The sequence below is a fragment of the Babylonia areolata genome, chromosome 11 (assembly GCF_041734735.1).
Source record: "Babylonia areolata isolate BAREFJ2019XMU chromosome 11, ASM4173473v1, whole genome shotgun sequence".
NCBI lineage: Eukaryota > Metazoa > Mollusca > Gastropoda > Neogastropoda > Buccinidae > Babylonia > Babylonia areolata.
Window position 1 is genome coordinate 12700878 of NC_134886.1, and position 23712 is coordinate 12724589.

At 43.3% G+C, this 23712-nt stretch overlaps 1 protein-coding gene across 4 annotated transcripts in view; it reads right to left on the reverse strand.

Moving 5' to 3' along the window:
- The window catches only part of LOC143287541 (uncharacterized), a 74957-nt gene that overhangs the window by 25248 nt on the left and 25997 nt on the right, over window positions 1–23712 (reverse strand). Inside the window, exons 4-8 of one of the 4 annotated variants that reach the window (XM_076595597.1) lie at window positions 20492–20587; window positions 19410–19645; window positions 18172–18348; window positions 11514–11803; window positions 1048–1188 (exon numbers count right to left, since the gene is read on the reverse strand). In XM_076595597.1, the coding sequence (XP_076451712.1) occupies window positions 1048–1188; window positions 11514–11803; window positions 18172–18348; window positions 19410–19645; window positions 20492–20587 (940 nt within the window). Of the gene's footprint in view, window positions 1–1047; window positions 1189–11513; window positions 11804–18171; window positions 18349–19409; window positions 19676–20491; window positions 20675–23712 lie in introns of all 4 variants that reach the window. The other 3 variants (XM_076595596.1, XM_076595595.1, XM_076595594.1) reach the window with 3 other exon arrangements.

Below are 23712 nucleotides of genomic sequence, written 5' to 3' on the forward strand. Positions count from 1 at the left end.
TGTGCATATTTTATATTTTTCATCATATATTATCAATTCATTCTTCATTTTACGTTGAGATAATGTCGTGCGTGTGTGTGTGTGTATGTGTGTGTGTGTGTGTGTGTGTGTGTGTGTGTGTGTGTGTGTGTGTGTGTGTGTGTGTGTGTGTGTGTGTGTGTGTGTGTGTGTGGTTTTAATACTGCAATTTTAATACTATTGTCAGTTTTTAGGTATTGAGTGTTGTGTTTTAATTCCAGGCTGTGCCTAGTTTCTACTATAGGACAAGGAGTCTTAATTTATTTATTCATTTATTTATTATTATCATTATCATTGTTGTTGCTGTTATTATTATTATTACAATTATTATTATTGTTGTTATTGTCATTTACTTATATATTTAATCATTTATTTATGTAATAAACTCTCCTTGATTTACAGGCTTACTTATTATTGTAACCTACTTGTTTATATTTGAAGGTCATTTTACATGTTTTTAGTAATTTCTTATGAGTGTGAAATGGAGACTGATGGCGGGCGCATGGATATTTGATGCAGCTGAGATTGTGTGCACTGAGCATATGCAAGTCATCTTAATGGTTTATGTAGGTATCTATACCATATGGGATTTAACTGTGTGCCACCACATCAAGCATCTCCTTTTAAGGACAATAAATTATCTTGTGATCTTGTGAAGTAAAAACTCGATTTGTGATTCCACAGAAAATGAGTTTGTCCATGTTCCTGATCCAGAAAAAAACTTACAAAAAAATGTGGTATTGCACAAAAGTTTATTTATTAGCTAGTGGACTCATGGGACTGTATGCACTGACAATCGAATAAAACAAGTAACAGCATCCGAGTATGGATTCATGTATTCTCACTTGAACACAGTAAATTAATAACTTTGTCAAACCATCACTGATCAGATTTTCTTTCACCACTGTTTCACACCAACAGGAACAGAGATAAAAATGAAACAATCACTAATTAGAGGAAAAACAAACCATTTCCAGATGCAGGAAGAAAAAATAAGTGGCGTGACTGAACAAAACCAAAAAGACCCACCTGTCTGGGAAAAGGAAACCACACCCAGCCTGGCAGGAGAGATCAGAGGACGAGGGAAAGCGACTCGTGAGCTCAGAGACGCCTGTGTCACTGGTCCAAAAGCACTGGAATTGAATGCCGAAGACCTGGCAGTGCTGTACCCTGCAACAATAGTCAGAGGATGCCAAATCAAGTGCATCGAGAAAACAATCTGGAACATTGGAACACACTACTCCACCAATCACAGAAAGAAAAGAAGTCTGTGAATCTACTGCACCCATTTCCAATAAACATCAACAGTGCCCATACAGTCTTTCAACTCGGCTCAAACTGTAGAATGCACAGTGAAAAACTTTAAATACAAAATAGTGTTTTTGTACCTCCACCCATCCTCTGCAGACATGCCTTACCCCAAGATTTCACATTCAGGGGAAGAGACCACAAAAATCAGGGATACATAGGAAAAATCAGGGACAATTAATGATGCTTTTTGTGCTCACTTTGGTGCCTACGTACACACACACACACATACATATATGGTAAATAATTTGTCCGCTATTTTGATTGAGTTCTTGGCTGTCTTTCATTGTTGGAAAGAAAATTGTTTCACAACATAAAACAATGACATTACCTCAAAAAAATCATTCACATACTAAAATAATTTATGTAAACTTGGATTCCATTAAAGTTATTGATTTCCCCCAGTATTTGAATCATTCTACTGCTTCTCCTCTTCATTCAAAAGGCCACTTCAGATCTGACTATTGCGATCGAAACTTCCATTTCTTTCTTCAATATCTTAAAAAATAAAACTTCAACAACCAGAATTCAATACTTGGTCTATGATTTCTATCACAACAAAACCTGAACTAGGCTGAGCTCTGCAACAAGAATTCTAAAAAGCTGGGCATTGAAACCACATTGTGGCTCAAATGCTTCTGGGTAATTTTTAAGTCATTTTAAAGAGGAAAGAATGAACATTTTAGCAGTGGATTCAATGGAAAACATTTATTTTGTTTGGAAAGTGCAGTGGAGCGTCAAAGCATAAGGTAAATTTCGGGCCAATTTTTTATATTTTTTTTTTATAGGTATCAAAATGAAAATTAGCCCAGGTAAAAGTATTGAACATGATCTTTTGACAGGTCTATCGTACAGATTGGTTGAGAGTCGAAATACCTGTGACCTACTTTTTGTCACCAACCAGAAGCAGACATTGGCAAACTTTTGCAGTGCTGCTGTTTGGAGAGCAAGAGTATCCCACTTCAGGCGCTCAGAATCACTAACATTCCCTCACACACAAAAAAGAAACACTCAGAGTAGTACAAAGGTTGTTTAACTTAATGTATGCAGTATTGCACTTGCTATGGCGAAGTGAATGATGAATTTTCTTCTTCAGCATTCCCAGGCCATGCTCAGATGGTCAGACTGGAGTGAATGACAAAGTGCGTAGGAGCTCTGCTGCTGTTCCCCAGAACTTTCCCTGGAGCTCTGCGGGACTGGGCCAGATCTGGCGCCTCAGCTCTTCATGTAGAAGGCAGTCTTACAGGACATGGACTGGAGTTTGACGAGCGACGTCACACCAACATTGGTCTGTGTGGGAAATTTTCAATTTGTAAAGATGAGAGAGGAGCTGGCGGTGGCCTGTGCGCAGTCTGAAAATGATGACTTGCTGAGCTCGACCCATTTGATGGATGCTGTCCTCCTCTGGTCCCAGATGTAGCCGTTCCTGCCAGCTGTTCCCTAAGATGATCTTCAGTTAAGATGATCTTCGGAGCATGGAATGTCCGAACACTTATGGACAGGCAAATCTCAAAACCTGAGAGAACAGCCCTCATCACAAAAGAACTGTCATACTACAGCATCGATATTGCTGCACTCAGCGAAACTTGACTGGCAGATGAAGGATCTGTTGCTGAACCTAAGGCTGTTACACTTTCTTCTGAAAAAGCGAAAAGCCCAAGACGAAGAAAGAATCCAAGAGATAGGACTGGCAATCAAGTCATCACTTCTCAAGCAGTTACTAGACCTCCCTACCACCATCAACGAGTGACTAAAATGACTGTTTGTGAGTGAGTGAGTTTTGATAGTTTCAGAATTTGTTGGTGGTATTTTTGATTGAGTACTATTTATGATTGTGTGTTATGACTTGTGTGTGTGTGCATGCGTGTGTGCTTGGTAGTATTTAGTATTGTGTGTGTGTGTGTGTGTGTGTGTGTTGGGGGGGGGGGGGGGGGGGGGGGGAATAATTTTCATTGTTTGGTATCTTGTGTTCAATTTTTCCTTTTTTAAATTTACAAATGTGATCTATTTGTAAACGCCTAGGTCTTATTTTCAAGATTGGGCATAAATGCTAATAATAATAATAATAATAATGAGGCTTTGCTTTCCACTGAATGCCTCCTGGCATGTCAAAGTCATCAGTGCATATGCCACGACACTGACAAACAGCAATTAAGTGAAGGAAACCTTCAACGAGGATCTGAACAATCTTGTGAAGGCTGTAACTCCTGGAAATACGGTTATACTGCTGGATGACTTCAACACAAGTTGGCACTGACTACACAAACTGGAAGGGCATGCTGGGACCACAAGGTACAGGCAACATGAACTCATGGCCTGCTACTCCTGAGCCTCTGTGTAGAGAATAATCATCAAACACCCTAGTTAGGCAAGGTGACAAGTACAAATCAACTTGGATGCATCTGTGAGTAAATAAAAATACTTTTTTTTATTTTTTATTAAGATGCCAGAAATGGGTCATCAACATCCAACGAGCTGACGTCAACATCTCCAACATCAAGAGGAAACAGGTGTGCTCAGTGCACTTTGCGGAGAAGGCTTTCAACTGCCCGACGAACATTCAGGAATCTAGACTCCTTCCAACTGCAGTCCCTACCCTCGTCACCTGCCCAAATCCTCCTCCCTCTCTAGATTGTCGACGACCTCAACCAAAGAAGAGAGACGTCATTGTGGCAATAGATAAACGAAAAAGACAACATTCCGATTCAGATTCTGAAGCCAGCCCTTGTACCAACAGCAGTAATGTCAGTGATGTGGCACCGCTTGATGAACCACCTGCTAAAGAGCCCAGAATTGACAGTGACAGAGCCAACTGTCTACCCGATGGTGAACATGGGGCACATCCAGCTGTCAGCCCAGTGTCTTCAGAGAATGTATGCTCTTCAGTGCCAAGCAACCAGAGTTGTGACAAACAAGCCTCTTTTTCCACTGCAGATATTACAATTACAGATGCAGACCTTCCTCCCATTGAATGTGACATCGTAGAATATATCGCAGGAGCAGTAGCGAGAAGAAGAAACATCAGCTGTACAAAGTGTTCAGATGAAAACCTCGGTGCACCACCTTCTCAAGAATATCCAACTCTTCTCACTCTAAAAGAGTACAAACCAGGTGCACTGACAAGAGTGACCAGGCCACAACTACAGATGTTTTATCAGTTTGAAAATCATTTCAGGCAGTGCACATCAAATGGCTTGCCAAGCCAAAACCCTAGGCAGGTAATTTTGAATAGTTTTGCAAATATTCACACATGTGACTGTATGGATGTTCTTCTGTCCTCATACTGCACAGTCAGAATATTTCATGAGGTGAAACTCCTGAACCAACAGCTGAAATCATCAAAGCGAGGTTCTGAGTTAAACAAGGACAAGAAGCTGAACATGTAATGTGCAGCTGACAATCATGAAATTGGGACCAGTGAATAAAGTGATACTATCAGTTTATATCAACATATTATCTGTGAAATGTCTGACTAACATTGAAGACGTAGTAGGCCTACTCTTAGGATTGACATACATATATGTGCAATGTGTGACACAGACCGTGCGTGACACTCTTAGAATTTCCTATCGCTGCAATGTGTGACATTGACACTGGTGACAGTATATGACACTCTAAGGATTTCCCTATCTCTGCAACGTGTGTGTGACACTGACACTGGTGACAGTATAATGCTATTAGGATTTCCCTATCTGTGCAATGTATGACATTGACTGTGTGATACTCTGAGGATTTATTTATAATCTGAGCAACACTGGCAGTGCACGATACAGTGACCTATTTGTGAAATGTGTCAAATGACAGTAATCTTCATTATCTGTTGTTTGGGTGAAAAATGTTAGATTGACACTGACAGTGATGCCTACTCTACATTCTGTGACATTCACAATTCTGTGGCTGATCGAGGAAGGTGCATTGATGTGAGTACACTATTTTAATACAATGATTTTTAATACAATAATATACAGTAAATCCTCTCTTGGGCGGCCACCCCTTTATCCAGGAAGTAGTGGCTGTAAATTAGAGGCGGCCTCTCAAAAGAAGTTTGAATTAATAAATATAGGAAGCAAAAGTGCTTGGAAACGCTGAATTGCCTTCTTCTTTTTCTTCCTCGTTTGAGGTGGAAAACTCCATGTGAGAACCATCCCACTGGTACTGCTCATACAGTGACCGCCTATAAGGGGTTTTGCTGTTATAATGAAAAAATGTGTCCTTGTATGTTTTTAATGCTGAAGAGGAATGTTATCCAAACACGCATACATACACTCACAATCTCACTCGCGTTACAAACATGCACACAGATTCATCTGAAGTGACTGACAATGTAATCACAGGCTAGAGTTTGCCAGTAGGCCTAAAAATACTTTGGCCCAGTGATGAATAGACTCAGTCATATTCAGCTTCTTTACGGGTGTTATAGGGTAAATGTAATGAAGTGCAGAAACAACGCGGACACCATCCCCACCCCTCCTCTTTCCTTGCAAACTCCGCCTGTTAGTGTTACGCGCAATCAGTCGATCGGCGCAATCTAGCGAACTCTGATTCAGTCAAGTATGTGCACAGCCGAATTTATCTGGTCAGAAGCACATAGAAAGAAAGAAACAGATAGTACACTCAAAATCAGTGTGTGGTAAAACGAAACTTGGAAAGCGACTTTCCAATGACTCCGACATAAGGCGTGTGTGTATGTGTGCGACGCCGCCTCTCACGAGTTACAGGGTAAACAAGATGGCGGACGCCTTGGCCAACCGGAACGCGTTTTCCGATCACGCGAAGAAGGAATGTCCCTTCTGCCTGTTTAGTATTCTGTGGGATACACCGACACGTCAGCACCAGTATCGATCAAGAAGGATTGTCCAGTGCGGTGATCTAAAACAGAGAACAAGTTTGAGTTTGAAATGACGGCCCCTACCACGTTTAGTGACCGGCTTTGTCGTTTCCCGACAATGATGTGTCTTGTTTATTCTTCAGAAGAGATGCGAACTTGCAACCAGGCTGGCAGCGAAGAGCATCTGGTCCAAATCTCTGATGGTAGAAACACACAGAGGACTGTGCTGTTGATCGTGAAGCTGGAATTGAATTACTCTGATGAAGTGAGCGGGAGTTTTGCTGAAATCTTTTAGCGGCAGATACAGCTTCCACAGATGGGCCCATGGTCACACCATATGTGTCAGGTTGAACCACTGAAATCTGTTGGACACCTGCAGTGCATGTTTCTCAGATACGGTCTGCAACTTCAGCAAGCTCTTCTACATTATCAATGTTATGTCCTGCGAGGATGCTACGAATGTCGTCAGGAAGGTTCGACAGAAAAAGTGCACGCTTCAGTGTCTGTGGATCATCATTCAGTGCATTGATCTTACGCATGAGGGCAGTAGGACGTTTGTCACCAAGTCCATTGAGATTGAGTAACTCTGCATCTTTCTGGGCCTGGGATTTTCCAAATGTCTTGATGAGAGCACTTTTCAAAGTGTTATATTTGTTTACAGCTGGTGGATTGAGAATTGATTGCACTTCATCTGCAGTGTTGATGTCAAGAGAACTGACAATGTAGTCATACTTTGATCTTGTGTGATAGCTTTGGTGCCAAACTGAGCTTCAACCCTCGTGAACCACACTTCTGGAGATTTAATCCAGAATTCTGGGAGCTTCACAGACACTGCATTCACTTCGTTAGTAGGTTGACTAACAAGAGTCTGCATTTGAGTTACTAAGTTTGCCAGAATGTTTGCTTCAGGAGACTCTTGTGCCATTTCTTATGTGTTCTGGAACGGGGTCACCAATGTAGAGTATGCAACAAATGGTTTGTATAATTAATAATGGTCAGCACTTTGTACATTAAATAAAATTGAAACCAAACTGACAAAGCTGGGTCTTTGATACATATTTCCTGTCTGTCACACCTGCATTTATGTAAGACAATAGATAATCTGTTGTTTTTCTTTTCCTTTGGTGTAAAAATAACATGTACAAAATCTAGGTAAAGCACTGCAATTTTTTTCACTGAAAGAGCCATGTTTACTATCAGACACTGAAACATACAACAGATTTGTTACTGGGATTATTACTAAAAATAGAACGTAAAATTAAAAAAAAAAAATTACCTGAAGAGGTTGTCAGTGCCATCTTCTGTCCAAAGAGCTGATGTGCATTCGTTATATTAACTCTTTCATTCCGGCAGCACGGTTTTCCGGTTTGCTAGAATCATACCCTTCATTCCTGGAGGCCGGTAAACCGTGCAGCAGAAAATTCCTCCTTTCCTTCCTGCCGCCCGGAAAATCGGTTCTCGCGGTAAGCGCTTTGAACTTCGCGCGAGTCGCGTCATCAGCGCGCGTCATCTATCCTTGACCGGGGCACTTGTGGGGCAGTGTTTATGAATGGAATGGATGCCAGACACCCCCCTCTCCCTCCCTGGGCCGTGGGAAAGTGGCCACTGCTTCATTCCTGCCAGTGTGCAACTGCAGACGTGGCATTTCTGAGTGAACACACGAACACGGAAGATGGAAGGTGTAGAAAATTCGGATTCAGACCAGTTTTCTGATGATGAATTTTACAATGCTTTACCAGATGATGATTTCGATCTGTTGCAACTAAATGAAGAGGAGAGAGCACAGTTCGCTGCTGCAATAGAAGCACAAATAGCGGGTGACGAAAGTGGAGAGGAGCTGGATGATGAAAACCTGCCTTTGTTTTACACGCGGCCACGGTTTGAGTGGGTGAGCGGTAATTACGTTGCACCTGACCCTAGCACCAGAACGTCGTTCAATCGCCGATCAGGACCTGTTCGCGTGCTGGATACATCGATGACAGCACTGGATTACTTTCAGCTGTTTTATTCCGATGAAGTGTTTCGTTCTATTGTCAACTTCACGAACAACAATGCCACAAAGAAACGGACTGAGGAGCCAGAAAAAAACAAAGGTGAGTGGAAACCCATTACACTGGAAGAAATGAAGGTATATTACGGGCTGCTGATAATGAAGGACATTGTGCGACTTGACAGAGACACACACTATTGGAGCACAAGTGCAAAAAACTTTCTTCTCCGTACTCCGTTTGGCAGTGTGATGAGTCGTGATCGATTCTTTCAGATTCGGAGATACGTGTATTTTGTTGATCCTACTTCACCTGTTGATCGAAGTGACAAACTCCACAAACTTCGTTTCATTCTGGACAAAGTCAGGGACAGTTTCAGAAATGAGTTTGTTCCTTACCAAAATGTGACAGTTGATGAAGCGATGGTACCATTCAAGGGCCGTTTAGGCTTCAAACAGTATATGAGGGACAAACCTGTGAAGTTTGGTATCAAGCTGTGGGTACTTGCTGACGCCAAGACAGCATACTGCTACAATATGGAGGTGTATACAGGAAAACACGGACAACAAGTGAACAAACTGATGGGGCTCAGTGCCCGTGTTGTGATTGGTCTGACCAAACCAATTCAAGACTTTGGTCACGTTGTCTTCACAGACAATTTTTACACCTCACCTGTGCTGGCAAAGTACCTGTTGGGCAAGGGGACGTACCTGTGCGGCACAATGCGACCCAACCGTCTTGGCTACCCAAGTGATCTGGTCAAGACCAAGGCGGAAACACGTCGGATTCCCCGTGGCACTTCTGAATGGCGACAGTGTGGTGACATGATAGCAACATCATGGAAAGACAACAGAATGGTGTACTACCTTTCCACAGCACACCCACCTCATGACAACTCAGGTGCCACTGCCAGACGACGCCAGAAAGACGGGACCGTCGCGGAGTTTCCTTGCCCCCCATCAGTGGCTGCCTACGCCGTCAACATGAATGGTGTGGACAGACTGGACCAGAACACCCGTCAAAACAAGTCAAAAAAGTCCATGAAGTGGTATCGACGGGTGGAAACAAAGCTGATGGAGACAGCAATATACAACGCTTTTGTCATTGAGGGGGAGGTGACAGACCACAGACCTCAGGGACAAAGCAAGCGAGACCTGCTCTCCTTCAAGCTGGACCTGGCCCACCAACTGATCGGCAATTATTTTGTCGAAAAATCCCATCCTGGCCGACCCAGAACGGAAACCAGTGCAGCAGACCCCCGTCTTGACCGCACAGATCACTGGCCTGTTCGCGGAGAAGGTGACAACCACACCTGTGTGGTGTGCACAGCACGACACAACAAGTACAACCACACACACCCTGGTGTCAGCTATGCCAACAACCCATTCAAAAAATGCAAGACAACAATCAAATGTGAAAAGTGTGGTGTGTATTTATGCAGCAACCCAACCAGCGCGACTGCTTCAAGGTGTACCACACGCGTGTCACCTTTGTGTGACATGTGACATGGTGATTGTGACAATGACACATGTATATAGAGAACGTTTTGTTTGTGAATAGTGTATGTGCATATAACTGTGTAAATAATGCTCTTATTCTGGCTCATCAGCTGCTTGTGTAGTGAAAGACATCCCCTTCTAGACAGCAAACAAACTTCAAATCAATGATGTGGTTGGGACAACTGCAGTGACAATTGTGACAGTTTTCTGTGGATATGACCAGCAGTGTGGCACTGGGATACATGTAAGGCATACTCGGTGAGTACCTGCATGATGTGAACACTGTGCAAGCAAAACACTGTCCTGCGTATGGTACGTACTTGCATGCGTTGTGTTTTACCCTAAACTCACCTGTTTTACACCTGAGTGTCACCAGAGATGTCACCGTATAGAGTCAACACGGTCACATACACCTTCTCACATCAATTCTGTACACAACGGTATATAACAATCTTAGTATACTGTTATGAACCGCGTTGCCGTAAGTCTCCGAAATAAGTACCCTGCTTCGTACTTTCTTTCTCTTCTCTAAATCCAGGAATGAAGGGTATACATGCGTAAAAGGAATCTAGGAACAAGGGGAAGTAATGGCTCATAGAAAACTAGGAATGAAAGAGTTAACTCTCCCTCGATTTCTTGTGCTATGCCCTCTTTGAAAATTCAAAGTCTTTAAGTCCCATGTGAAGAAGACAACTGAGCATCCTACACAGCAACTTCACCATCACTGGTCAGTTCACTGTCATTTTCTGAAGAACTTTCAGCTGAACTGCTTGGTACAAAGTCACTAGAATCATCAGGAATATCTTCTAATACAAGTTCATTTGCATTTGTTGAGACAAAACTTGACACTGTGCCACTTTGTTAACTAAATCACAGTTCTGAGATGTTATCCAAATATAAAAACCTCAACATTTAAGTGTTCTTCCAGTAACAGATAGCAGCAAGGGAGCAAACCTGCATTGCAACAGCGAAACAGGAAGTAGGTGTTCAGAACAAGAGTTTCTTGTATGCGGTCAGCAGATACAGCGAACATAGAACAAGAGAATCTCATTTGCGGTATGAAATGTATGAAGTCACAGGACCTTCAGACAAGAATGAGAGAGAGAGAGAGAGAGAGAGAGAGAGAGAGAGAGAGAGAGAGATGGGAGGAGAAGTGGGAGAGCAAGAAAGAGAAAGTGACAAAGACAGAAAATGTCAATGTCAAAGTAGAGGAAGGGAAGGAGGGGAAGGTGATAGTGCAGCAGTGATTCTGTGAGAGGAAGTGAATGAGGTGGAGGGGGAAGTAGGGAGTTGGGCACAGACATTCATTGTGAGATTAAGTCATTGGCCTCTTGTACTGACCACAGATAGGTCTCAATGCTGAACACATAACAATGACAAGCAGGTGCTGGCAGTGAACTTTTCACTTTTGTCAAGACACTCTGTCGACAAATGACCAACAGCAGCATCAAAACTGTAAGGTACAGACTCTGTGGGATCTATACAACTGTAAACATGGAGAATGCCAAGCTCACTGTGGTAGGACGGGCATTAGTTGGCCAAATTGATGTTTTTCATTTTTTCTTCTCACCAGTTATACTGAAATCTATTTCAGTGTACTGGCATAGTCCAAGTCAAAAGTATGTACAAACTATATACTGGTAAACAGATCTGCAGCACAGAGCACAGGCAAAATGTAAATGCCTGTTAGCAGATGCTAAACAGTACAACTTTCCTGTACTCTAATGTCCTCTGTTGAGTGTATCAATTCCCGATATTTGTCCTGAAAGTAAATAGTCCTCGATTAATCCCCCCACCCCCTCACCAACCCCCATCTACCCTCCACCCTCATTTCTAAAAGGAGCTGAGAAATTCCAGAAACTAAAGTTTCACCTGATTCACTAGAATGAGGGGCAATCAGCACAGCTCCCAATTCCTTCCCGAGATCGTCCAGGTCCTCTTTATTTGCTGCCTCGCATGTCACATTTGCTGTTAACCCATGAGCTGCACAATGGGCTGAAGGTATTTTACCACTCAGTGTGTTCATGACAGGTACTCCAGGACCGTTGCTACTGTCAAGGAATGGAGACGTGAACTGCTGTCGGCAGCTGGTACTGACTGATGAAACAGCTTCAGAAACAGCATCACTGTTAGCAGCAGGGGCTCCTCCTTCAAGAGATAACCTGCAAAATTGCAACATGTACAATGCTATCTTATGTTAGCTTAAAATAATACATGATTATTCTAAATTGGAGAACCCATTCACACTTTCTCTTTGGAAAAAAAACCATTTGTATTCTTCTCTAGGAGTCCATACACAGAGACCAATTCATTATCTTCATCTTCACCTATCCATAACACAATGGAGATTCATCGGGGCAACACGGATGATTTCTAGACCAGTTCTCTTCGTCAGTTCTTGTCTCTAGCAGCTCTCTGGGAATCTGGGAAATTCAGGTCTGTGCATTCTTTGATGTTGTCCTGCCACATTCGCTTTTGCCTCTCTTCCTACTGCCTGGTACAGGAGGAAGGTGGCAGAATGGTTAAGACGCTCAGCTGCCAATACAGAGAGTCCGTGAGGGTGTGGGTTCGAATCCCGCTCTCGCCCTTTCTCCTAAGTTTGACTGGAAAATCAAACTGAGCGTCTAGTCTTTCGGATGAGACGATAAACCGAGGTCCCGTGTGCAGCACGCACTTGGCGCACTGAAAAAGAACCCATGGCAACGAGAGTGTTGTCCTCTGGCGAAATTACGTAAAATGAAATCCACTTTCATAGGTACACAAATATGTAAGCATGCACTCAAGGCCTGACTAAGCGCGTTGGGTTATGCTGCTGGTCAGGCATCTGCTCAACAGATGTGGTGTAGCGTGTATGGATTTGTCCGAACGCAGTGACGCCTCCTTGAGAAAGTGAAACTGAAACTGAAACTGGTACAGTGCCCATCAGAATCAGTCGTTGTGAGCCCATCAGATCCTGTGACGTGCCCGTACCATTTGAGTTGTCTCCTCAAGATGACCGTTAGGTCATTGTGGGGTCCAATGGCTTGGGTGGTCTTCTGTTGGATCTCAGTGTTCATGATGTGCTCAGTGTAGGAGATGCAAAGCAGCTTTTGGAAGCATCTCATTTCCATGGTTTGGATCTTCTTCTAGAGGTCGGCAGTGACAGTCCATATTTCACAAGCTTAGAGAAGCATTGACTGAGCCAGTGAATGTGTAAGTTTCACTTTTGATCTCAGTGTGATGTTTTTGTCTCTCCAAATGGGCTTCAGTCGAGTAAGCGCTGCTGTAGTCTGTGCTATCTTGGACATGACTTCTGGTTTGGAGCCTTCATCTGTAACAACTGCACCCAGGGACCTAGATTCTGATTCCAAAGGCTGCCGTTCTGTATGCCCTGGAGGTGATGTTAAGTCTTTCAACCAGGTTGGAGAGTTTGGCCATCAATGTCATTGCCGAAATGAAGATATATAACAGTTCTGCCTCTGATATGATGGTACCCTAATGGTTTTCCAATGTATCATCCAGGAATATGCTGAATACTGTAGGGGACAGGAGACAACCCTGTCTGACTCAAACTGTTGTCCTGAACCAGTTTCTGATGGAACCAATGAGAAGGATTGCACTGGTTGTGTGGCTGGCTTGTAATATAGTTGTTGGATAACTTGGATGACATTGGGACTGATGTATTTTCACATAGTAGCATACAAAACCTCATGCCACACTGTATGAAATGCTTTCTTGAAATCTACAAAGACATGGTAAAGAGGTTGCTGGTGTTGAAGATATTTCTCGCATATTATTCTCAGACTGAAAATCTGTTAAATGGTGCTGTGTCCAGTTTGGAAGCCCGCTTGTTCTTCAGAGATTATTTTCTAAGCTTGAGCTTTCAGTCCATTCAAGATGACTTTCAGTAATATCTTGCTCAGGTGAATGATGAGGCTGATTGTGCAGTCATTTGGGGCACAATTGGAGGTTTTCTTTCTTTGGGAGTGTGATAACAAGAGACTGCGTCCAGATGGTAGGCAGTTCTCCTGTCATACAGACTCTGTTCCAAAGAGTTGAGAGTATATTGATAGCGTCTTCTCCTCCTGCTAGGAGCTCTGCAGGTACATTGTCCATCCTGGCTGATTTTCCTTTCTTCAATGTTGCCTTGACCTCTTCACCAAGAACTGGTGGCTCGACCAGTTAGCGTTGCAGCCTGAGTGGTTAGCATTGCAGACTGACGGCTGGGAGGACGCAGGTTTGAATCCCAGCGGAGGAGGGTTTTTCGGCCCGCAGCCAACACCCACCCAGAGTTGAGTAAGCGATGGACTTAAATGGGAAGACTGGGACTACACAGTCAAGTATCATCCACTTCACAGATGCGTCTTTGGATGTGTTGCTCTGATCTCCTGACTAACACTGCAAGTGTCTGTATCTCTTAGGCCTGGTTGACACCAGGATATCATAAAGACAGGAAGAGTAGAGCACAGCCTTGCCAAGTAGTCCCAAACCTAAATGGACCTCCATAGCAGCATCATCATCATCACCATTGTCCTCCTCCTTCTTCATCATCAATATGAAAAAAAAAAAGCCCTGCTCTCATGGTGACCTCAGTTTCGATACCCTTCCACTTCCGCACTTGTCGGGGTCTTCAGTGTTGGCGGATTCATGGGGGACTGCCTTTGGAGGGATGTGGTGACAGTCTCCATTCTGGGAGAGATGCTCACTCAGTCTGGCTCCGTGACTAAACCAATATTGTTGTTAGTAGGGGGCTTAGTAGGTGGTGTCCTAAATACGTTGAATCAGAACAGGCACTACCGAACACCACCAGAGTGACTCAGCAGCAGTGCAGGGTCTCCTCTGCTGTGTGTCCTTCTGGCGACCTAACACTGATGGTTTCCTGTGGACTGCTGGCACTGTGACTGTGGCAGACGAGTCCAGGTGTGGCTGTGTATTGGGGGACTTGGAACGGTGCAGATGATGGGGAAGCAACAGAAGCACACACACACACATACACACACAAAAAAGAATTGGTGGCTCTTCCTCCTTGGTTGCCTGAAGGCAACTGAGTACTGCTAGGTCACCAATGGTTTTGTGGTTGCAAAGTTCTGAAAAGTACTCAGTCCAAAAAGAAAGGTGCAGAAGAAACTTCACAAGATGCAGGACAGCTGGTTCAGCAAGAAGACGGATGAAATCCAGGGCTATCCAGACAACCACGACACAAAGCGCTTCTATGATTCATTTAAAGGCTGTATACGGCCACAGTGCTCTGGCTCCCCACCCCTCCTCAATGTAGATGGGATGCAGCTGCTGACAGAGAAGAAGCAGATCCTGTAGTGGTGAGATGAGCACTTCAACAATGTCCTCAACCGTCCTGCCAACATCGGCGAGGCCACTGTAGAGATCAACGAGGACCTTGACACCCTCCCCATGAAAGATGAAGTCAGGACAGCAGTGAAGCAAATCTCCTGTGGCAAAGCGCCAGGATCCGATGCAAACCCTGCTGAAGTATATAAAGCAGGAGGCCCTACCATGACACAAAAGCTGACTGAACTCTTCCGGTCCATGAAGAACGAGGGTGAGATCCCGCAACAGCTGAAAGATGCAAGCATAGTCCACATCTACAAGAGAAAAGGCAACTGCCAGTCTTATGACAACCACAAAGGCATCTCCCACTTGTATATTGCAGGGAAGATTCTGGCCCGTGACCTGCTCAGCCAACTTCTCCAACATTTTTAGCAAGGTCTCCTCCCAGAAAGCCAGTGTGGCTTCTGTGCTGAACGTGAGACTGCAGACATGATTTTTGCTGTGCACCAACTCCAGGAAAAATGCCAGGAGCAACACAGCGACCTTTTCATGACCTTTGTCTGACTAAAGTTTTTGATACAGTCAGCAGAGAAGCCCTGTGGAAGATCATGGAGAAGTTTGGCTGCCCCAACAAGTTGATCACAATCATAACATCCAGCAGTTCCATGACAGCATGATGGTGAAAGTTCTGGATGACATAGACGAGTCAGAGGCCTTCCCAGTGACAAACGGCATCAAACAAGGCTGTGTTATCACCCCGACTATGTTCAGTATGGTATTCTCTGCCATGCTGACAGATGCCTTCCGTGACTGCAAAGAAGGAATCTACATCAGGTACAGGACTGAAGGGAGATTGTTCAACCTCAGGTGCCTGCAGACTGTTACAAAGGTGAAAGAGACTGTCGCCTGCAGACTGTTACAAAGGTGAAAGAGACTGTCGCCTGCAGACTGTTACAAAGGTGAAAGAGACTGTCGCCTGCAGGCTGTTACAAAGGTGAAAGAGACTGTCGCCTGCAGACTGTTACAAAGGTGAAAGAGATTGTCGCCTGCAGACTGTTACAAAGGTGAAAGAGACTGTCGCCTGCAGGCTGTTACAAAGGTGAAAGAGACTGTCGCCTGCAGACTGTTACAAAGGTGAAAGAGATTGTCGCCTGCAGACTGTTACAAAGGTGAAAGAGACTGTCGCCTGCAGACTGTTACAAAGGTGAAAGAGACTGTCGCCTGCAGACTGTTACAAAGGTGAAAGAGACTGTCGCCTGCAGACTGTTACAAAGGTGAAAGAGACTGTCATCAGAGATTTCTTGTTTGTTGATGACTGTGCACTCGATGCCAACACAGAGCAGAAGATGCAATGTGAAATGGACTGCTTCTCAAAAGCCTGCAACAACTACAGTCTCACCATTAGCACCAAAAAGACCAAAGTTATGCACAAGCCTGCCCCAGGAAAGTCATACCAGGAGCCACGCATCACAATGAAGGGGCAGAACCTTCAGGCAGTCGACAACTTCATCTATCTGGGCAGCATGCTCTCTTGCGCAGTGAACATAGACACTGAGGACAACAACAGGATCACCAAACACAGTGCCGCCTTTGGGAGACTCCTTGAGAACGTCTGGGAGTGGAGAGGACTCTGCGTTACCACCAAGCTGAAGGTCTACTGTGCAGTGGTCCTTACCACCTGTCTGTGATTGGGATGAGTTTCATTTTATAATGAAATGTCCCAATTATGATCAGTCACACAAAATAGGTATGTTCCCAAAAAATATTTGTCTCCAAAATCGGTTTTTAATTTTTGTAATAAGCTCAAAGGAGGCAAAAAAAGTCATTTTAGCTGTAAGTAAGATGATTAGATTTTCAAATGTTGCCTAGCTACACTTTTGGAGTTGAAAGACATTTGTGTTTTCTCAACTTTTATGTGACATTGTTGTGTATTTGGAAATGTTTGTTCTGGGCATGAAAACATTATTTTGCAGTAATCCTCCATACTCCAAAAGGAGTGAAAGGATAATTGCAACTTGAAATTTGAAACTTACCACCCTCCGTTATGCCAGTGTTACCTGGACTGTCTACAGCAGACATGCCAAACAGCTCAATCACTTCCACCTGAGCTGTCTCCGCACACTCCTCCACATCAGGTGGCAGGACAAAGTCCCCAACATGTAAGTCCTAGAACAAGCTGTCCTTTGCAGCGTCTACACCCTCCTGCAGAAAGCCCAAGCCAGGTGGGCTGGACATGTGGTCAGAATGCCAGACAGTCGACTGCCTAAGCAGCTGCTGTACGGAGAACTGAGTCGGGGCAAGTGCTCAGTTGGAGAGCAGAAGAAACACTACAAAGACTGCCTCAAAGACCTGGGCGTCGACATCAACACGTAGGAGACGCTTGCTCTGGACCATCCTGCTTGACGCAGTGAGATCACCACAGGAGCCCATGCAGCTAAAGCCAGGTGCATCACCGAGGCACAACGAAAGCGTGCTGTGCGCATGGCCTGAGCAGCATCCACTGCCACGACAGCACCCACTCACTTGTGTCCCACATGTGGGCAAGCTTTCAGGCCAGGATTGGCCTCATCAGTTACCTCCGGACCAACAGCCACCAATCTTCCATCTGATATTTAAAGCCGTGGTCATCTTCGAAACCGAAGGATAAACATCATTCTGTCCATCTGTCAATGATCTCTTTCTCTTCAGGGAGACATTTTCCAGCCTTGCTTTGAATAGTGGAGACCTTGACTTCTTTGACAGTTGTTAGGTCTTTAACTGTCTGGTACACCCTCTTGCTGTTAATGTTGTTCAAGTCAGTCTCTATTTCCTGGCATCTCTCTTCAGTCCGGACTTGTTTGGCAATCCCCATGCCTTTCTCAGTGATTTTGCTCATTTTCATGTACTTTGCTGTTCCTTTGGATTCCTTTTTCTTCAGTTCACATCTCTTGTCACAAAGTTCTAGCAATTCATTATGAGGATTTCAAATAAATCTTCATATCCTTCATCAGAGTGAGAGTGACAAAGCAAAGTATTCATGATTAGAGTCCCTTCATAATGTGTTTACAAAAAAAAAAGAAAAAAAGATTACTACTTCACAGTGGCCTTTTCTGATGATGATATTCAAACAAACTCCAAGTAATCAGACATTTTCATATAGGATGTTTTCTTTTCAATACAAACTGCACACAGACGTCCATGTGGGAGTCACACACACACACTCTCAATCCTCCATCAATATATATACACACACACACACAACCACACCTCAAAACAGCACACAGACCTCTTCATGATGGGAGAACTGACATTTGTCAGCTGTCTGTGCTTGAAAGCCAGAGCAAGTTCCAAAGTCAGCAGTAGTACAGACAGACAAATGTCCAGTACATGTGGAGACAGCAGCAGACTTGTCAACACCACAACCAGCCACAGAACAATGTGGACTGCATCCTCTACAAGCAGCCTGGAACAGGCCAGCAGAAATAAATGGGAAAACAATCATTTCTCTTCACTGTCCTCTTTCCCACAGTTTTCTGATGGGCACAGTGATCAAGTGGTTACAGCCTTAGATTTTCAATTTAAGTAACCTGGGCGTGATTCTATGTGGCAGTGTCTGTTGGGTTAATGCAGAAGAAAAGTTTTTCTGACCTCTCAGTTAAAAAAAGATGTCAGCCTGCTTGTGTACTGATATGCAGTCAATCAAACACACATGTTTAAGATTCCACAATACGTGTCAGCATTTGGTGGGTTACCCAATATGCATACCCCTGAAAACATATGCAGGCACATACACACACACATTCACTTACTGGATTGCTTGATCCCTTTTACACTGTTAACCCTTTGAGCCCTGACCACCGCTTTACCGGTGGTAGAGAAAAATGACATAATGCCTAGCCACCAGTTGAGCAGTGCGTAAACCCTTGTCGTTTTGCTATTGGTTGACTTATATTGAAGAGCCAATCAGAAAAACCGTAATATTCTGACGTCAGCGAACGTAGTACCAACATGGCCGTGCTTTTTCACTGTGTTCTGTGCATGTGCTTTGGATAAAAAAAGATCGATTTCAATATAAGTCAACCAATAGCAAAACACGACACAAGAGTGTACGCACTGCTCAACCGTTGGCTAGGCATTATGTCATTTTTCTCTACCACCGGTAAAGCGGTGGTCAGGGCACTCTTTTTATATCTGCCGTGACACATTAAATACCAATTATTTGCAAATTTTGGCTCAGGAGCTCAGGCAGAAGGGTTAAAATTGCTCAGGAACTCAGGGCTCAAAGGGTTAAGTTGGAAAATTTCTGTAATGTGACTTACTGATTTTATCGCATTCTTTTTCTTAATATGTCAATTGATGTTATATTTCTACATCTATGTGATGTGAATTGCGCTGTCCTGATCGTCCTTTCCTTGCATATTCCCCAGTTATCCACAAACACACACATACAAACACTACTTGTCTAACATCACTCAAATTGAAAAGATGCTAATAAAAGAAAACAAAATACACACATACACACACCTCTGCTTGCCATGGAGCAGCTTTGAGAGCACACAGAGCAGCACCCCACACAGACTGACCCCCAGCCTGTCCACATGCTCTGTGACCTCTCTGCTCAGCCAGCCCCGCATACCATCTGCCTGGTAGCTGTCCATGCCCACACCCACCATCAGCACTGTGCACACTGTGGTGATCACACTGACCACTGTGGTCACATACTGCAGGACAGGCACAGTCCTGTGGACCGCTGTTGTCGACTGTGAGCACACATATTCAGTGCAGCATTTCTGGTACAAACATGAAGAGTCTTTGCAAAACATACTCAATGCAACTATGTGCATACTTGATTAAAGACAGACAAGAAAATATATACAGCTATTTACAGAATAAATCAAAGCTTTTAAGGTGCCTATGAATAGGAAAGATCAATACAGTCATCATTTTTGTACAAACTGGATTAGAACTAGCTGGACCAGAAGCAGCGTTATCAGGTTTGGGCAACACATTCCAAACCATGTCAGACAAAAATATTGTATTGTATTGTATTGTATTGTATTACTCTTTTTTTTGTCACAACAGATTTCTCTGTGTGAAATTTGGACTGCTCCCCCCCAGGGAGAACGTGTCGCTACACTGACAGCGCCACCCATTTTTTTATGTTGTTTTTTCGGCCTGCAATTTTATTTGTTTTCCTATCGAAGTGGATTTTGCTACAGAATTTTGCCAGGGGGCAACCCTTTTGTTGCTGTGGGTTCTTTTACATACACAAAGTACATGCTGCACATGGGACCTCGGTTTATCATCTCATCCAAATGACTAGCGTCCAGACCACCACTCAAAGTCTAGTGGACAGGGAGAAAGTACTGGTGATTATGGGATTCGAACCAGTGCACTCAGATTCTCTTGCTTCCTAGGCGGATGTGTTACCTCTAGGCCAACAACTTCAATGCCCTCTTACTCCCGTCACATCTATCCAGCTGCAAAATCTGCAATGTATCCATCAACATCAAAATAACTAGCACTTCCTTGACACTCTAAAAGGCTAAGTAACAGATAACACAAGCAAAACAAATTCACAATATTTCTCTTTCACTGCAGCCTACCTCAGTTTCCACACTACCAGTGTCAGCTGAGAATGGCACATCTTTGAAAACATCTTGTTGTTGATTCAAGGATTCATCCAGTCGTTCCAGTTCTCTCTTCACAACAGCATCACACGACAGACACAAAGCATACACCTTTTCCAAGTGGTGCTTGTAAAATGTCAACTCTTCGTCATAAGTAGCCTGGGGAAGTAAAAGGAAAAGAGTACACTGAATGAAAGGAAACATGACAATAGGGTATACATAGATATAATACAAGTGCATGTGAGGGGTGGCAAAATTCCTGGGAAACTAGGTACCTGCAACCTGCACTCAATGCATAGCTCAATGTGTAGATCAGGCAATTATGACCAGTCATTCTCACTCGATTACCAAAAACTGCAAGAAAACTGAACAATAAACTATATATGAAAGAATGTTCAATTTCTCATCTACGACCTGCTTTTAATCATTTTTGTCTGTGTTTGGTGTTGAATGAAGCGGACATTGATAAACACAGTGGGGGTTAGCCCAATTCAAGCTCTGGCTGAACTGGCCACTGCATGGCACTGCACAGGCTGTTGTTGGTTTCAGTTCCTCTCTAAAAATCACCAGCCCTTAATAATAATAATGGATACTTATATAGCACACTATCCAGAAATCTGCTCTAGGTGCTTTACAAAAATGCTTTTGTTAACATAAAACATATCTATGTTACATACACACACCAAAATGTGACTTCACACACACACACGCACACGCACACGCACACGCACACACACATGCTGCATACATACATTTTAACATACATGTGTATCTAACAGCTACCCTAACACATACACACACATAGGCAGGCACAAACTTACATAAACACACGCACACGCACACACAATACACATTCATATACATGCATGTAGTTATGTACACATACATATGTATACACACATAGTCAAGCACAGCTAACGCAAAGGAAGTGGACCTGCTACCCCACTGAAATCAAAAGAAAGCTTTTCATTGATATTTGAAACTACAGATGAAGTCAAGGGGCCAAAAGGACTCTGTGATTAAAGAGGCAACTCCACTCAGCACATATTCAGTCAACAATGATGGTGGCTTCACAGTTTGGCCATCACAATAAATATTCGTCCTGACTGTCTTGAATGAAATAGGATCAAGTAGTTTCTGGTTGAACCAGCAGTTTTGATGTACATCCCACATGGTTCAAAGAGAAAGTAAAACCTTGTTTGAAAAAAGTTTTTGCAAGACTGGCATAGACATATCGATGTGGTTCGCCCGTCAGGATCGACAAGGACCATCTGGTCATCCTGGGGGTGGGTGGGTTGGGCTCTGTGGGTGCGCAGATGACTGGTCAGGCCAATCCGCGCCCGGAAGGATCAATGTTAGGTTGCCAGGAGGCCACACACCAAAGGAGACCCTGCACTGCTGCTGAGTCATTTTGGTGGTGTTCAGTGGTGCTTGTTCTGATTTAATCTACTATGCGCCCTATTAACAACAATAATGGCTTAGTCGCGGAGTCAGACTGAGTGAGTGTCTCTCCCAGAGTGGAGACCACCACGTCCCCCAAACAACAGCCCCCATGAATCTGCCGACACTGAAGAAACTGACAGGACTCACTCCAAGCACGGAAGTGGAGGGGTATCGAAACTGAGGTCACCATGAGAGCAGGGCATGAAAGTCCACAGACTTTGAGACTGCTTTGTTTATATTGATGATGATCAGGGAAGGAGGAGGATGACATTGATGATGACAATGACAATGTTGCTATGGAGGTCCATTTTGGTTTGGGACTGCGTGACAAGGCTGTACTCTATGCTTCCTGTCACAATGATATCCTGGCGTTAACCAGACCTGAGAGATACAGACACTTGCAGTGTTGGTCAGGTAATTGGAGCAACACACCCAAAGACGCATCCTTGAAGTGGATGACACTCGACTGTGTGGTCCTAGTCTCCCCATTTAAGCCCACAGCGGACTCAACTCTGGGTAGGAGCCCGCCATGGGCCGAAAAACCCACCTCCACTGGGATTCGAACCCGCGTCCTCCCAGCCCTCAGTCCACGACACTAACCACTTCGCCATGGTGGCTGGTGTAACTGAGTTAGTAAAGTTTAGAATAACTAATAATCCTCTGCCCACAATTTAAATGGAAATGACAATCTGTTATAAATGCTCCACAAACGACATTACTGATCAGTTACATTATTTCCTTGTGTGCCCTTTTCTTGAATGCATCAGACAATAAGAGAGAGGCAAAGCCTTCAAAACTCACTTGTGATATGTTTGAAAATATAAATGAATTAATACATTAAAAAAAAAAAATCAATAAAAAGTGTTCTGTATTTGTTATCATAAAGCTTCCAGGTGATGAAATTTTTTTTTTTTTTTTAAAAAGGCCTGAGAGAAAATCCGAACACAACATGTTCAGGTGGAAAGAAATTGTCTTAGTCTAAGCACCAGTGCGGATCTACCAATGACACTCAAAAATATAAATACATCAATTGTGGTATCGAAAGTGATAATGCTGTTTAAATCATGTTATTCTGGTATATCCCAGGCATTTAAGAATTTTTTAAAACCTGCGGTAAAGTAGACACTGCCATCGCCTCAAGCAAACTGCAACAATTCACCGTTTTCTCAGGAAGTTTAGTTACAATCGCCAGAAAACTATGACACAGTCGATTCAATTTTTCTTTTAATTATGTTCATTCTAGTATCCATTTTAAAATATTCATATGCACTGCAGTACACATGTCAATGATGTAGTTTGTGTCACTGTATGTGTTCTGTCCAGAAATTGTATTTGTTCTTTTTATTGTGAACAAAAAAAAACAAGATTTGCACAGACCAGCCTAGACAAGGCTGACCGAAACTCGGTGGAACGATTGATTCAATTTTTCTGTTATGTTCATTCTAGTTAATTCAGTGTCCACAATAGAATATTCATATGCAGTAAACAGAGACACACAGACAACCAAACACAAGTGACTCAAAAATGTTTCTCTAGATATTACAGAATCCGCTCAAATTCCATAAAATTCTACTTACTGTTTTCTGAAAAAGCAAATTACTGTTACAACCTAAAATTAATCCTCTATTTCTTCTATATGTAGTTCTTTTCATTAATATTTTGTCCATTGATAGGGAATTTTTGTTTGTTTGTATCAATAATAAAGTATTATGAAGCGAAACAAAACGAAATGAATTATTATTTCATGAGGGTAG